Source organism: Malus sylvestris, chromosome 2, assembly GCF_916048215.2.
Source record: "Malus sylvestris chromosome 2, drMalSylv7.2, whole genome shotgun sequence".
NCBI lineage: Eukaryota > Viridiplantae > Streptophyta > Magnoliopsida > Rosales > Rosaceae > Malus > Malus sylvestris.
In genome coordinates, this window is record NC_062261.1 from 34,493,728 (window position 1) to 34,510,316 (window position 16,589).

Below are 16,589 nucleotides of genomic sequence, written 5' to 3' on the forward strand. Positions count from 1 at the left end.
TGGTGTACATCTCCGGATAAAACTAGATATCTGTATGGACGGAAGCATGTTAAATAATAAGGTTGCAAATTAAAAAATTAAAAAATTTAATAAATAAAATACTTATATTTATTCATTGATTTTTTCATACAACATATTACAATATCGTTTGGCGCATTTTATATTTTAAAAACGTTGCATGACAACTTACCAAATACCATCAAATCTTTATATATATAAAAATAATTATGATATCATTCACCAATTAATTTTCTATCTGATTTCTCAATCAATTCTTCAAAATTTCACAACATTTCAACGTTGATAGTAATAATTGAAAGTTAATATTAATATCACAAACAAATAAAATAGTAATACATATTACTAATGTCACAAGATTTTTTTAACAAAAAAAAAAAAAATGAGCTGGCCAATAATTCAGTGGAGTACACACGTTAAAGCATAAAGAGAGAATTGGTAGTTGAGCTTTGTTTTGTGGGTGGAAAAAGTCTAGGTTAAAAATGTGTCGGTGTGATGAGTGATGGTTGCTTTCGTTCTACTTTCCTAAAGCAACATCGGTGAAATGGACAATTGTCATGTGTTCAGGGATGGGTGCTTTCTTTCTACTTTTGCTAAAGCAACATCGGTGCGATGGACGATTGTCATGCGTTCCACTAATATTTGTATGTCATTTGTCACTCTTTATAAGTTCCACTAATATTTGTCTGTCCTGTCACTCTTTATAACTTACGAGAGTTTCTATCGTTCTAGAGTGGAAGCATGATACTGCTGAATTAAAAACTGAAATCGAAATGGTTACGAAACGGACCCTAAGTTTCTCTCCTTATTGAGTAAATTTTAGTTAGGTGTATCATGCATGTAGATTTACACATTATGTAGATATATGATTCCACATAATTTTATTATTACTCAATATTATTACTCAATCACAAATGAGGTAACAATTTGTTATATACATCAATTTACATAAGAGTATCACAAGCAGATAATAGACCCCTTACTAGCTCCGCTGTCGTACATTTTGCCGGTTCATTCTTCCAATATTCCGGCATTCAAATTTACTGATGATCTGGTCAATACAATTACTACATAAAAAACTGGTACCAATAGGAAAATGCAGAATGTGGCAGGACTCATATCTCCGGTTTTTTTCATCTTGTTATATACGGATAGAAAACACCGCATATCTAGCAAAACTTTTCCAGGAAGAAGTTCACTTAAAGTGCCACTTTGCCAGTTGACATGAACCTCCTATTGATTTGGGTTTGTACTGCTATCTGCAATAATATATACGAAGACTACCATGGTTCAGAGTTGTTACCAAGAAAGTTTCTAATATATGACGGCCTGCTCCAACCATCCTCCATCAGAATTAGGTTAAGGCGTATCATCAATTTCTCTGTGGCATCTTCCTCCAAAACGGTTAACGAATCAGACGGTCGCCTCCGTAGTGGACGACCCTGAAAAATCCAAATGAAGGTACTTAAAATAGATTTGCTATCAAAGTCATACGTCGATATACATGTAGAAATTAGAAAACGTACCTTTTTGTCCTGATACAACTTTAGATATTCAAGTGATTCCTCATAAAATCCACAATGGTAGAGAAGAATGCTGTAATCTCTTAATTCCTTCGGATCTGCTTCTAGGAGAATAAGACGTTCACAAGCTGTGACAATAGACACAATGTTCAGATAACAATATGTGGACATAATATGTGGCAGCGGGCACAATATGTCCAACAGTGACGATAAAATGAAAATTTCAAATTGAAGTACAAGAATTTAACTTGAAAAGTCAAATCCTACCATTAACTAAAAATCACCACGGGACCTCAAACAGATTAGAGATGCTTCTACAACTTTATTTAAAGATGGCTATGGATAACATGTTATTTTACTTGAAATGACTTATTGGTAAGGAGTCGGACCCTGTCCTCCAGAAAATGCAACTACAATTGTCCGAAAACATTCCCGGTGACATCTCAATCTATGTTACCGCTTCAACAGCTTCAAGAAGCATAATCTATTGACTTTGACATTACCTTCTTGACACTGGGATTAAATAAGATTCAATGAATGCGTACCAGATAGGGCACGCCTCATATCCCCAAAATGTACACTAGTCCAAACACCACGATCTAGTCTATGTTGAGCAGCCTTCGCAGATGCAAGCTGAAAGCCACTGCAAAAATAGAAAGGATCCTCACATATATGCACTTAACTTGTATTAGTTTTCAGTTGAAACTACATTCATTTCGGACAAAGTACCTGTCTTCATTTATGTTTGATCTATCAATAAAGTTAGCAGCACGTGCTGCCCTCAAGAACAAATTCCCTGGTTGATCATGCTGAAACGGCCAGAATGCGTCCTTCAAATTTCTTAAAATCTGTACATACAGTAAACTATGAGAACAGATATAGCTAAGATTAAAGGCTTGGACACACGTCTACACACCTTATCAAATGTTAACCAAATATGTATCTATATACAATTCAATGCCTTAAAAGGCAAAGGCGTGGGCGAGACGTTCTGAATGGATAACCCCACCTTCGCCTCACCAGACCTAAATTTATATATATATATATATAATACTTTGTAAAACAAATATTCATTGTCATTCAAAGATGCACAAGTCGCAAACAAGTTTAACTCACATCATAAACAAGTTTAACCAAGCAATCAAATGTACACAAAGACACAAGCGTACACACAAATGTACACAAAGATGCATGCATATAATCGATAATCTATAGTTCTACTCACCAAAATCTATGCTTACAACTGCTCAATCAAAATCTAATGGTTGAAATCTACATCCTAGCAGAGAGAACGTTTCTCTTCTTTAAAAAAAAAAAAATTAACAATCGTTGGATGAATGTTGGTGAACAGAAACTATTGTACTTATTGGTGAATTGTATATCATGATTCAGAGGACCTGTAGATATGGTACCAACTCAGGTCCATATCCATAATATTCAGACTAAATATATGGTACCAACTTAAGGCAGGTTGGTAGTATTCTGACTAATTATACAAGTTACTTTCAAAGTAGGAGGACCTGTGGGTAATCTAGAGCACATGGAACCAATTTGAATAACATAGATTGCATTGCCATGACCAAAGATAAATGACAAAGGAACTAATCAATTAACAAAATACCACAGGCAATATGATCATATCGCTCATTTAAAATATCTATATCGAATGTTTTGGGGTTGAATTCTAACTAATTTATCCTAAACCTCTTGCCATTTTCAAATCCCTAATCCAAACACAGGGTGAGAGAACTAGGAGTTTTAGCGTACACAACTCGCTGACATAGGACAAAAAAAATTAAGGCAAAACAAACAAATTTCAACATGAAAACATAAGTTACCTCCACTAAAAGGGCTTGCGAAGTCATTATGTGCACATTATCAGATTCCTTGCTTTTCTGTTTATGATAACCTCTGGGAAGACTATGAAGATCATGAGGAAAGAATATCTCCACATCGAAATCCAAAAAACCCCATAGGCGAAGCATTTTCAAAATTTCTGAGTATATGAGTGAAAGCATTGCAGGTGATCCTGAACGATGTGTCAAAACCTGTTTGCAACATCAACATCAAACTCCTGAAAACAATCTCCATATTCTACTGTTCTCACAACCTTGAAATAACAAATAAGTAAGGCAGACTTCCATACCGAGTGGATATATAGAGCCCGTGATTCAGAGTGATACCTTGCAATTGTCCTTCGAAAACCCTGAAAAAAAGGGCAGATAAAAAATAGTTAGCGAAAGCAAGAATTTTGCAGCGAGGGGAAGAGATAAGAAGATACACAGATCCTGATTTATTTAAAACAAATGATAGCTTTTCTGCTACAAAGTAATTGTTTCCCGATATGAAGCTTATCTTAGTTTCTCCCTGCCAGATTCCTTCAACATTATAAGTTCGGCACTTTTGCAACACAAAGGCTCTCAACCAAGCTAAAATTTAGTTAAAAATAAAACGAATCCTTAAGAGTTTTTAAGTTCAACTTTGAATCAACTACAAAGGAATAATAATCCATGTTATTGCAAACAAAAACTCTATCAATCAACATACCTTATTTACGTACAAATAGTTTTCCAAACTCTCCAACAATTTCTCTGGCGAGGATCTAAATGAAGAGTTGTAGTGAGAACAATAGTCCATGGAAAGATCACCAAACCTACTAATAAAAGCATCCACCGGAAGCGGAACTGAAGAATGTGACACAAGGGAGTCATCTTCTGCTGCAATGTAAAGAGCTGTTTTCCCCAAATCAACACATCTATTGATGGTAATGCTGGTTTCCCTCTCTATATCAGACAGATGGCGAATTTGTGAGCAGAACCCCTCCCTGGCCTCCTGGTTGTTTCTCAATTATATATCAATCAAAATCCAAACTAAGTAAACCCCATTGCAAAATCAAGGCATACATAGTCTTTACCAAACAAATACAAAAAGACATTGCATCATAACAAAGTATAAAATTACTCCCAAAAGAAGTGTATCATTTGACCTATGCACGAGAACAGTTAATCCAGCAAATGAACATAATTATCCAATTGACAGTTGCGATAGTCTTGACCTAAACTGGGTGGTCGGAAAAATGTATTGTGCAATGTAATTTACAAGGTGTCTAATATGATACAAAACAGTTTTGCATTAAAGTGGGAAAACCAGAAAAGTACGGAAAACAACTTATCTAAATTTTTGAGGTAGGTCACGATAAAATAGTATATCATTTTAAGAAACAGTTTATACCTTGCACCTCAACACGCCACATTACTTTAGAAGGCTTGGTACTCTCAACCTCTCTTGACTCCTTTTTTTTTTTTTTGAAAAGAAACGAAAGAATTTTATAAAACGAAAGAATTACAAAAAAGAAAAAATAAACCACGTGGAAAAGATATCCACCTGGAGCTAGAAGAGAACTAGCAAGGACCCCTAAAGAAAACTAATTGAACAGAGGAAAAGCTAGACCAAATCAAATAACGGCTGCTAACAAATCCCTAAAAATAGAAGAGAAATTGTAATCTTTAAACTCCACTGAAACCGAAGCCCAAAGGGCTGCCCAGTGTTTTACTCTATCCCAAAGCTCCTCCACCCCCACTCCCTTGTAATCCTCAAAGACTCTTTTATTACGCTCCAACCAAATGTTCCAGAAGAGGGCCATCAACAGAGATCCCCACAAAGTTTTGGCTTTCCTCCCTTTCCCTAGGCCTTCGAACTTAATGCTTAGAAGCTCAAAACATCCCTTTGGGGTGACCCATCTTGCTCCGGCTTCCTTAAGCAATTTCCACCAGAGTTGAATGCTATACGGACAATGGAGGAAAATATGGTTGACGTTTTCCTCCCCAGATTTGCACAAAGTGCACCAATGGAGGGAGAAGCAAGCAAAAGGCATTCGTCTTTGGATTTGATCACAAGTATTAACCTTCCCGAGCGCCACTAGCCACACAAGGATTTTGACTTTTGGAGGCACTTTTGCTTTCCATATCTGAGCGAAAGGGGGAAATTGATGCATAACATCATTGTTGCAAAGGAAAGAGTTATAGGATTTGCAAGTGAACTGGCCAGAACCTTCTAAATTCCATCTTCTCCTGTCTTCTCTAGAATGGCACAGCCGTACGGACTCCACCTTCTGCAGTAAACCAGCCACCTCTTCAATCTCCGACTCTCTTAGGTTTCTCCTAAACTCTAAATTCCAGCTGACCGGCTGTAAAGAAGAAGCTATCAAATTGGAAATACTTTGGTTTTTTGTCCTTGATAAAGAAAATATTCTAGGGAATTGCTCCTTCAACGGACCGCCCTCCAACCAACCATCCTCCCAGAATCTCAGCCTCTCTCCTAGAAAATCAATAGAACCTAAAATGGATGAAACACTACCATACATAACTGAGAGAAGCTCATCCGAAACTAGAGCTAGAAACGCCTTATTTCATTTTGTTTAGCTCGCTGTTTTTCTCGTTCTTTCCCCCTATTAAAATAATATAAAGGGAAAACTTGTTTATATTATTTCATCAATATGCTTCAATTGTACCTACCGAATGCAATGTGAAGTTCCTTGTGTTTATTTTTCTTTCCGCTAGACAAATTAAAGACGATGTTCTCGTTAAAAACTAAACTCCAATAAGAATGGCATGGTTAGCATTCTTTGTTAAGAAATAACGGAAATAACGAAAACGACGATAACATGTTTCTTGCATCATCATGGTTTGATCATTTCTTGAAATTATTCTCACTATGATACCTCAATTTCATTTCAATTTATTATGCAAATTACCCATTTTTTATACATTTTGTAAATTATAGCCAACTAAACATAGGAAACTGATATATGATTATTTTCCAGCTCAAGAAATGAAATGGGAACATATGCTGAACAATTACATTAAAAATTGGGGGGAAAAAAACTAGATTAAAGTGAAACTAATGCATTCATTTCATCAATTTAAAAATAATAATTAAAAAGTTAAAATGAAAAGAAGAACAATTTATAATTTATCAGGAAGAAGCAGGTAAATTTCTTACTCTGGCGAGGGAGGTGAGGGTTCCGGAAGAATCGAGAGCATCGTGGAGCACGAAATTGAAGTCACTGCCGACGTCGGATTGGGAGCGGCACGAGAGGCGAAGAGGGCGAGGTGATGATTGGTATTTCGAGAATTTTGAAGAGGAAGAAGAAGATGAAGAGGTTGTGGATGTTGTGAGAAGCGAGTTCCTGAGAATCCATGGGGAAGAAGAAGACGAAGCACCCAACCAAGTCATCGTTTTCTTTTACCAGAAAATTTCTGAGATATCGAGTCGGTTGGTGTTTGTTTCTATATCGGATTTATTTTATTTTATTTTTTGGTTGGATAATTTCTATATCTGATTTATCGAGTTATTTTATGGGAATTATCTGTCTAATTTGGACCACTTCTCTTGTTTGGGGTTCTCTATTAATTAATTATTTATTTATTTTGAGCTTTTTTTTTTTCCTCAAGAGGAAGCTCTTTTCATTAGGATGAGTTTTTCCTCAATTTTATTTCGGGACCCATTTATAAATCTTCGGGATACTTCGATGATCTTTAAATCGTTTCAAAATAGCAGTAATATACCATTTTTTGTAATTTCTTCCTATCAAAGAATTGTATAAATGGTTGATTTCTTCGTAATACACTTTACTTTTGATTTTTTTAATCATTTGCTAATATTATACATCACTATTTAAAAAATCATTTATGCAAAAAATCATTAAAACATGAGATTATTTAGTCATCAAACTATATAAAATATGATTGATGAATTCGGAAAAAACATTATGAATGGTCTATCTATTTGGTATAATTGATCGACTGAACGACGTTTTATTTAATTTTTGCAAAGATGGACTTTACATATTGATTTATAATATAAACGGCCTCGATCATAATCAAGAAGTTATGTGAATCGGACATGAAATAAAATGAAGAGGAACTTCTCCTCAGGCTCCTTTATGAAAAAGATAGACCATTTGAACTTGGGACACAATATTTTTTTAGCTAAACTCTCCCTACCCTTAGTGTAAAAATATCAATGTACTAAAAAAAAAAACTTAATTATCAAAATGGTTCATGTGTTATAGTCATTTGGTCAATTTAGTTCCCGTGTTTTCAATTTGGCCAATTTAGTCCTCTTGTTTATCTCTGTTAGCCAATTGAGAACATTTCATCCAATCTTTGCTAAAGAATTTACAAAAAAGATATCATAACCTATTACAAAAAATAAAAAAAAACCAGTTAAAATAGAAAGAAATATAATTTCAAAATGAAATAAAAAATTCAACAAACCCACCCTGCCATCCGCCTTGTCATTGACCAAAACCCCAACCCTAGCCACACACGTAGGCAACTCAACGAACCGCGTGAGTTCCTTCATCATAGTCACAAGAAAATTAACTATGACCACATCACCTCCGATTGCGTTATTGAGAAGTAGACCGCAATTGTTAGAGCCATATATTAACCTTTCTCTTTATTTAAATTTACTATAAAAACGCAAATCAATGAGAAATATCACGATGACTAATTGACCTAATGACTAAAACACATACCATTTTAACAGTTAAGCTTTTTAGTTCTAAGAAATCTTTAATGTTTGAAAAAGACTAAAAAAGAAAAAAAGAATACTTTTTATTTGTTAAGAGTTTTTAAAAAATCTTGTTCCTTCTCAATCAAACACCAAAAAGTAAATCGAGTAAGGGTTAAAAAGAGGGCAAGGGGTCTATGTTTTTGTTCCTTCTCAATCAACCCTGTTTGGCATCCAACTTTTGTGTTTTTGAAACCCATAAATACTAAGTTGCTTTCACCCGTTTTGAAAACTACAGATTTTTTTTTCAAACTGAACGTTAAACAACCCTCAATATTTGTTGGATGGATATAAACAAAGTTTCAACCTAAAGATACAGTGAAACAACGAATTCCTGAACAAAAATGATTACAGGGGAACAAGCCTAAATAGACAGAGTCCCGTTACTCCGTTGACCCGACTTTATCTTCGTCTGCCTCAAAGGCCTTCCTCATTTTCTCTTCATCAGTCTCGAAAGCCTTCCTCAGCTTCTCCTCATCTGTCTCAAAAGCTCTCCTTGCCTGTTTCAGCTCCTCATTCATTGACAGCAATTCTCTACAGCGATTGAGTTTCGGAAAATCCTGGGGAGTTTACCACATTTACATCAGTGTTTAAGTCAGATTCTTTTTACGCTACTCACACAAAATTGACTGAAAATTTAAAAGTGGACGAAATTTACATAAAATTGATGATCAGTAAGTGACAACATAACTCTGTCAAATAACGTAAACGTAGTCATGTTCAGCCATCAATATTATAAAGAGGTCCTGTTAGTGTCATCCTATCCATTCAATGAGTGGTTTGTGTTTCTCTTATGCTAAAATGACAAAATACAATGCCATGTTCACGTCTTCCTGTTTATTTTTCTCCTATCGTGTTAATCAAAAGCACAACAAATTGCAAAGACCTACATAAAGTATCTCTGCCTAGTGATATAAAATTACTGACCAATCGATCACAAGTAACTCGATTTTATGCCCGTAACATGAAATTCCAAATGGCATAAAACTATTCGCACACAATCAAAGTATGCAGTGGAAATATATACAGAAGATACCTTGCGAATTAAGTACAGAAAATCATCAACTGATAACCTTCCCCTCTTTGATCCAATCTCCTGGGCTTTATGCACCTGCAGTAGTGTTGCATATTTGGGTTTAATAATTAGCATACTATCTCATTTGCATGATGAATAGTAAGTACCCTTGAGAAATGCTTACCAGATCAGTCACATATTCCACAACGATGTCTTCCATGAGTGCCACACTCTCTGGAAGAGGCTGAAAGCAACAGAATCGGTTAAGTCAATTTTATTTGCAACAGAAACCAAAGAATAAAAGAACCGCAGGTTAAGCTCCAACCGAACCACAACAACAAGTGGTATATCCCAATATCCAATTACCCGTCACAGCCCAAGAAAAGACTCCAAGTCCCAAATTAGATGGTGCTACTTACATTAGGATCGTCTCCAAAACCATACATCATGTGCTGCACTGTAACATCCACAACACATTGTGCGTCAACATTTTGAATAAAACCCATAAACACTAGCAGAGTAGTTTTCTAAACACAAAGATTATAACTGTAGACATACATTCTTTTTGAAATACTCCGCGTTTTCGCTTATTTGAACTTTCAGATGGCTGGGAGCCACCCGCTTTTGATTTTGATGTCGTCCCTCCAGAAGGGTTACTCATCTTCTATGCAAACCTGCCCCGGAAATCACTAACATCGCAGAACAGAGCTATTACTGAATCGAATTCTTCAATTTAATAATATGGAGAACGATAAAATTGACAATGCGGGCAAAGAGGATAACAGCAACAAAGAACTATATCGACCCAGATTTCAAACCAGATCAATTGAAAAAGCTAGAATCTTCAAAATTCAAATAAGGGAAACCCTAGGCACTGCTTGGTTGGAACGAAGAAGGGGGCAAAATGAGATTCGAAAAGAAAATTTTACCTGTTGAGATCTTCAAAACCCTAAAGTCAGATTGCGAGAGGAGCAGAGAGCAGAGAGAGACGTTGGATCAAAGAAAGAGAAAGGCGCCTATCAATTTATATCGAAATGCCCGATTTTTATATCAAGAGTTCCACTTTCTAAGACCCCGCAAGGCCTCTAATGAACTAGGATAAAGGAAACCAAATCCTTATTGAATAATGAAACATAAAATTACTTTTGACAAAGAAAAGAAATGGAATATAGTATTGTGCACTGTGCGATGTTACTAGTCTGTTAGACACTTGAAAAACTTCCAGGAACAATTTGAACCAACCAACCCGCCGCGACTAAAACCGAAAAGCAAGCTCAAAATCGTAAAGCAAGCTCAAAATTGAGGGCAATTTTATGCAACATATGAGAATCTAATATCATTGAGGGCATAAGTTGGAAGAGAAGTAAAAAAACGAAGAGGGGTTAATGCAGGCAGTAACAAAAGCACAAGAGAGAAAGGACACCCAAAATCCATGACAAATCATACTCAAAATTAGTGTATTGAAAACCCTAAATTCAAAATATTTCTCTAGTTTTCCGTATTTTCTCATCAAACAAACAAAAAAACAATTCGTATAAAATCAGAAAATAGAAATTACCAGCAGTAGCGTGCTCCGTGGCTCGTATGCGGCGTTCCTCCGCCCGCAACGGCGCCGAGGTTGCTTTCGGCGGCGATGAGAGGCGGACACGGGATCAATAGTCGGGTTCTGAGAGGATCAGCTGTTCCCAATTCGCAGCAGAAATCGCCGGCGAAAGAGTGAGAGAATAGAGAGACGGAGTGCGTGAGGAGAGTCCAGAGACCGAAAGAAGAGAGAAGAACAAAGTTGGCTATGGTGTGGACAATTCCACAGAATGTTGTATAAGCTCTCCAAAGACCAATAGAATGCTGACATGTAGTTTTTTCAGAAAGGTACGATTTGCAAATAAAGAAACTGAAACCGTTAGTTTAGAGAACGGTACGGTTTTGTACTGAAATCGAAAAAAACCGAACCGTTTGATACGTTACGGTTTTGATTTTTCAGTTTCTTTGCGCACCCCTAGTTTTTTTTTTCTTTTCAAATCATAGAAATTTTGATTAAATTCGAATCGAAATGTTTACATCAGAGGCTAGAATGTTGAACAATAATTCCAGTTCAAACTTATTCCAACTATGAAAATCACTTTTATTAAACACAAAATATGTCACTAAATGCACTGCCTTATTACAAACATAGAAAGTAAAACGAAATTATAGTGACCTCAGTTGTTGTTGTAATTGTCTTAATATCAAATAGGATACCTTCACTCATTACCTCCGGTTGCAAAGTACCATTAATCATCTCTATAAGATTCAGATTCGACATGTACATCCAAAAAACCGTTCTCCATAGAAGCGACAAGGGCCGTCCTAACTGCATTTGCTTCTGCTATGAACACAAGATGCGCAAGGGTAATTTCTGATCCCAGCAGTTGCACGGAAAATTCCGGCAAAGTACCTTGCCACCCACCCAAAACAACCTTTTTCATTCCTCCATGCACCATCACAATTCATCTTAAGAATACGGAAAGGAGGGCGCTCCCACGAGGACTCCGCAGCAGCGGTGGGAGTGGTCACAGGCCGCCGCAGCTCGTCAACCCTTGCTCACCCCTAGTCAATTATCTGTATTTTCTCTTAAGTTTAGCCGCTTTTCCACAAGTATTTATCAATAATAGCCAAAATTTAACACATATATTCATAAATGTCATTTTTTAAAAAATATTTCAAATATAGCATAAATACCACTTAAAAAGAACTAAATACCTTGAAAATTAAAACCAAATAAACATAAGAAACAAAACTCTATTAGAAGTTCAATCTTTCCAAAGAAATCCAAACTAAAATTGAATTTCCAACATGATCATAATAACAGACTTGTATAATGAAAAGTGTGATCGATTCATGGCATCCATTCGCTTTGGGTATAAGAATTGGGACGAGTTGAGATCAACAATTTAGAACTTACAAATTGGTGTTGTAGATTAATTAGATTGGCGGGGAAGATAAGAAAGAATAAAGTTGGAATGACCCCCTTGTGAATTAGATTGGAACTTGATTCCAATGAGTTAGAAGCCTCAACCAGTATTATGTCTGCTAAATTGATTGTACAAAACATACTCTTTTAAGACGATTTTGTATAAACGGTAACGATTGAGTTTTAGACATGAGTGACAAAATTTCAAGTCCGTACTCCATTAAATGATTGTTGAACAACACTCGCAATTGCTCTACAACATTTATCAACTCCTCTTGCGGCCTCGCACTTTGAACAAAGATGTAGAGGAGATCTATTCAAGGGTTTTGGCTTTTTGTGTAATTAGGTTTTGGATTTTTAGGGCATTTATGTCTATTTACATGGGTTTTCGCTACATTTGAATTTTTTTTATAAAAAATGACATTTAAGAAATTGAGTGTTAAATTTTAGCTATTAATAATAAAAACTCATTTGCCACACCCATTTTGTCCAACATCATTACCTTTTTATTTATTTTTCCATGAAGTGTTTTCAACTTTTTAATATGATGTTTTCAGTTTAAGGTCGCGTTTGGCACACCTTATAAGGCTTCGAATGGGAATATATAATACGAATACGGTGGTTGGCGAACTTATGTATTCGTACTGAGCTTGGCTCGCATTTGGCTCGTCTAAATATGTTGCTAAATAAGATTATATTTAATTTAAGCAAATCATTTCCACGCCCCGAAATCAACGGACTGAAGCGATACATGACCAAGGTACAAATCCTTTAAATGTTGCTTGCACAAACCAATTCTCCTTCTATTCAAGCTGGGATGAATGCAACTTGAGAACCCTGTCTTCCACCCCGGAAACTTCTGCCTTTCCATCACATGAAGTGTATAAACACTCGGCGCCGAAGCCATACACCCGAACACAAAACAATTGCATGGCCGTGACTCGCTCACCATTCTTGCAAGGGAGAGTACACACAAGCCACTGTAAGAAATTCCATACATTAATGCCTCATCGTTTTCAAACGCCTGAGTATCTGATGTCTCATCAACCATCTCTTGTTCTATTTCTTGGGTAGACGGAATCCTGCTTAGTTCTGTGTCAAAACGTCTTTCTATCTCATTTTCATGCACACGATACTTCGCTGCAAGAGTTCGGATGCAAGATTTTCTAACTAGATCCGAAATCAACAGCTTTACCTCATTAAAGTTTACACACTCAGCATACCATCTCAGCCAACGGCGAACAATGCCTGAAAACCAGTCGATGATTTGGTCTTTATCTTGTAAAACAAGCAAAGAGGATGTACGGGGATAACCATCAGATGTGATCAATCCATATCGTTGGAGACGCTTTTTAACGGCATTAACAGGAGCAATTATCTCAGTGATGACGACAGATTCAGTGGAAGAACCGGCATTTGGCAAAAGGGCAAGAATAGAAGAGGTCTCAGAAGAAACATACTTTTCCACCTGTCTCTGAAATTCGTAAAAGGAGTTTGTTAGCTCTTCGGGTAGAGCTGGTTCTGCTACATGCTTAGACAGGACAGCTTCCTCACTCTCTTCTGCTTTGGCATTGACGTCTTGCATCCATATCTTCAACAAGTGCTTGTACCAATGATCAGTTTCCATACCAGACTTACGGAAATGGGAAATTTGGCTCAGAACAGAACTACTGTCAGCTAAATGCTTGATCTCTGACTCCTTGACCTTCTTCAAACCATGACCTAACCATTTCTTCCCTATATGAACCGTCCCAACATTCCAGGCCTCTTGTTTCTGTAGACCAAACAAAGCAACTTTTTCCTTCAACTTGTGGACTGCTTTTGTGGCAGGACTTTCTATCACATTTCTTCTAACCAAAGTGCCTAAAAAGCGAATCCCATGCGGTTTTTGACATGGCAATAATTCTGTTTGATCATCGACTTCCAAGTGCAAAGACTTCTGCAAGTAGTTTAGGACCTCAGATTTGAACTCAAGAGCGACATCCTTAGAACCAGAAAACGAAAAAAATATCTCATCCATGAAGCGACAAGAATGGACCCTTGCGCTACAACTCTCTTCACCCACACAGCCAAGATCATTCTTACCTTTCAGGTGTCTCCTAAACCAGCTGCGCAGCTTAGACTGGGAATTTTGATCATTTTGAGAATCTAGACTGAGAGCTTCATATTTCATCGACAATCTGTAAAATTCACGGTCAAATTGGTCGAGATATATATTCATTAATATAGGGGACAATATTCCCTCCTGTGGAAGACCATGACCTTTCGGGAAACCACCAAACTCCAAGTTGAGCACATTGGCATGAAACATGTTTTTGATCATATCAAAGAGGCTGGGGTCTACTATCTTGCCCTCCATTGCTGTTAAGAGTTCGCCAAGTATACAAGCATCTAGCTTTTTATTTAAGAGCACTGTAAACCACCAATCAGGATTCGAAATCTCCTTGCTAATGTACTTCAGAGCCGTGGAATGCCCCCTCCCACTTCGATAACCATGTGAAATCTTAGAGAAGTCGGGCTTGTAAACAACTTCAAGAACAACTCTGATGGCTTCTTGAATGACCTTCAGATTTAGATTAGGAAGTACTAAGACTTCATTCCTTACACCCCTTTTTGAGATAGAAAAGGTATTGGCATTAACATCAAAACTCCCATGACGCATCTCTTCAGCCATAGAATCAAAAGAGTTTTTCGCATCACTTAATGCTATATCAACATTTGAGTTGAGTCTAATACAATCATAAGCATCTTGAAGAGTTTCTGGATTGGCAATTACTTTTACCATTAGGTCTCGAAACTTCCCATTGATGTATTGTTCCTTCACTCTCTTCTTTATGCGCAATTCAAGACACCTCTTGAGTTGCATTCGGCCCTTGGGTCTTCTCTCATTGATATGAGAGGACTCCTCTACCAGACAGGCTAAATTCTCTGCCAATTTCATTTTACGAATGCCACTATTGACACCATCAGCGGCAGCACTGGCAACAGCACAATGATCTGCAGATTCTTGTACTCTTTCCGAAGCTCTATCATAACCAGCTGCTGCAGCGGTAGTAACTTTTTCTGTGTTTGAACGAGTGCCCGACTCCACAACCACCTTTTGTACCTTATCGCAGAGGCGAGCAGTGAGAGTGGCAGCTTTTCTGGCAACAGCAAGCCTTTTTTCATAAGACATAGAAGAAAATGTTGCTTGTGCTACTCCAGCTGCTTGCGAGTCATAGCCGTTTCAGAGATTTACGAGGCCCTCTGCAAAAACAAAACATAGGGCGGGTATTCAGTTACAGTGAGAAGGATGGGCAATTGCGATAGTATGTTGAACATTTTGTGGAAGATGTGGCGTGCATTGGGCTATAGGGAGAAGCACAATGTGCAGCAGTGCAGGTGCATATGCATATGAAGCATTTCGTCGAACATTTGGCGTGCATCGAAGGACATTGACATTATCAAACTTTAAGCATGAACTAACCTTGGGAAGTATCTTGGAGCAGCTTCGAAGATACTTCACCCAAGCAATAAGATTAGCAGCTGCTCCGGCAGAGAGAGAGAGAAAGAGAGAGAGAGAGGAGGAGGAGGAGGAGACGGAGGATGATTGGTTGGGTCGCCGGTGGTGGGAAGGGTGGGTGTTTTTCACAGTTAATGAGTTGTGTTTCCCTAAGAAATGTAAAACTTGGCTCCTTTCATCGTTAAAAATGAATGCGATCGTAACCGTTTATAATTGTTCATATTTTAAATTATTTTGTAATAGTAAATATATAATCGGTTTATAATTCTTTAATTATAATCATTTTTTTTAAATAATTCAATAATTAAGTCATCTTATTTTAAATTGATTTGTAAAATTGACTTTTACATGGTAATTAATAATATAAACTATTTTGATTATACCTCCGAACTTCCATAAATAAATAACAAAGCATTTGAAGCAGGAATTCGTTCTCATCTATTGAGAAGTCAAGTTAATTCCTTAATTGAAATAGTTCCTGCAAGACTTTTTATTATATTATTATTACAAATGATATGCAACACTAACCTACATGAGAAAATAATATTTGAGCCCAAAATGTTACGTATTAAAAGATAAAAAATCTAACCGCCAAGACAATTCATCACTTACACTTGTTTTAAAAAATTAATTATTACTTTTATTATTCTTTTTAATCAATTTCATATTGTTTTTCTTTTTGAAATTACACCACCCAATAGCCCGATCACTATTGCCCGTGAAGTGATTTCCAAATCCATGGACTCCTCCCCAAACCTTTGAAGTCCCTATAGGCTATAGCTAGAGCCAAACCGGCTTTACCCGAATTGGTTCGGTTTCTTTATCATCATTGCCAATGTCAAGAACCGAACCGATTGTATCCTTCGTTCGGTTCGATTCACGTCAAACTGGATAGTGCCCACCTCTAGTTGCTAACTATTGAGCATGTGCACAATTTAGGTTGGCTGCTATCGAACACTGAGACTCATGCTGCCCTTCCAGTATTTAGCAGAAAGCAACTGAATA

The 16,589-nt window shown here is 36.8% G+C and overlaps 3 protein-coding genes across 3 annotated transcripts; all 3 read right to left on the reverse strand.

The window, feature by feature from the left end:
• Positions 1 to 887: 887 nt before the first annotated feature.
• On the reverse strand, positions 888 to 6,852 carry LOC126583800 (uncharacterized). The gene is made up of 8 exons (XM_050248326.1): positions 6,543 to 6,852; positions 4,089 to 4,373; positions 3,688 to 3,747; positions 3,380 to 3,589; positions 2,271 to 2,389; positions 2,087 to 2,184; positions 1,545 to 1,669; positions 888 to 1,460 (listed from the first exon to the last, which is right to left on the reverse strand). The coding sequence occupies exons 1-8, from the start codon at positions 6,774 to 6,776 to the stop codon at positions 1,299 to 1,301; spliced, it is 1,293 nt and encodes a 430-aa protein (XP_050104283.1). The 5' UTR covers positions 6,777 to 6,852; the 3' UTR covers positions 888 to 1,298.
• A 1,488-nt stretch (positions 6,853 to 8,340) lies between these two features.
• On the reverse strand, positions 8,341 to 10,916 carry LOC126582024 (transcription initiation factor TFIID subunit 13). The gene is made up of 6 exons (XM_050245989.1): positions 10,691 to 10,916; positions 9,691 to 9,821; positions 9,552 to 9,589; positions 9,317 to 9,376; positions 9,154 to 9,228; positions 8,341 to 8,677 (listed from the first exon to the last, which is right to left on the reverse strand). The coding sequence occupies exons 2-6, from the start codon at positions 9,791 to 9,793 to the stop codon at positions 8,501 to 8,503; spliced, it is 453 nt and encodes a 150-aa protein (XP_050101946.1). The 5' UTR covers positions 9,794 to 9,821; positions 10,691 to 10,916; the 3' UTR covers positions 8,341 to 8,500.
• Positions 10,917 to 12,759: 1,843 nt separating this feature from the next.
• LOC126583942 (nuclear intron maturase 4, mitochondrial) lies at positions 12,760 to 15,813 on the reverse strand. The gene is made up of 2 exons (XM_050248502.1): positions 15,549 to 15,813; positions 12,760 to 15,328 (listed from the first exon to the last, which is right to left on the reverse strand). The coding sequence occupies exon 2, from the start codon at positions 15,255 to 15,257 to the stop codon at positions 12,795 to 12,797; it is 2,463 nt and encodes an 820-aa protein (XP_050104459.1). The 5' UTR covers positions 15,258 to 15,328; positions 15,549 to 15,813; the 3' UTR covers positions 12,760 to 12,794.
• Between the last annotated feature and the right edge of the window lie 776 nt (positions 15,814 to 16,589).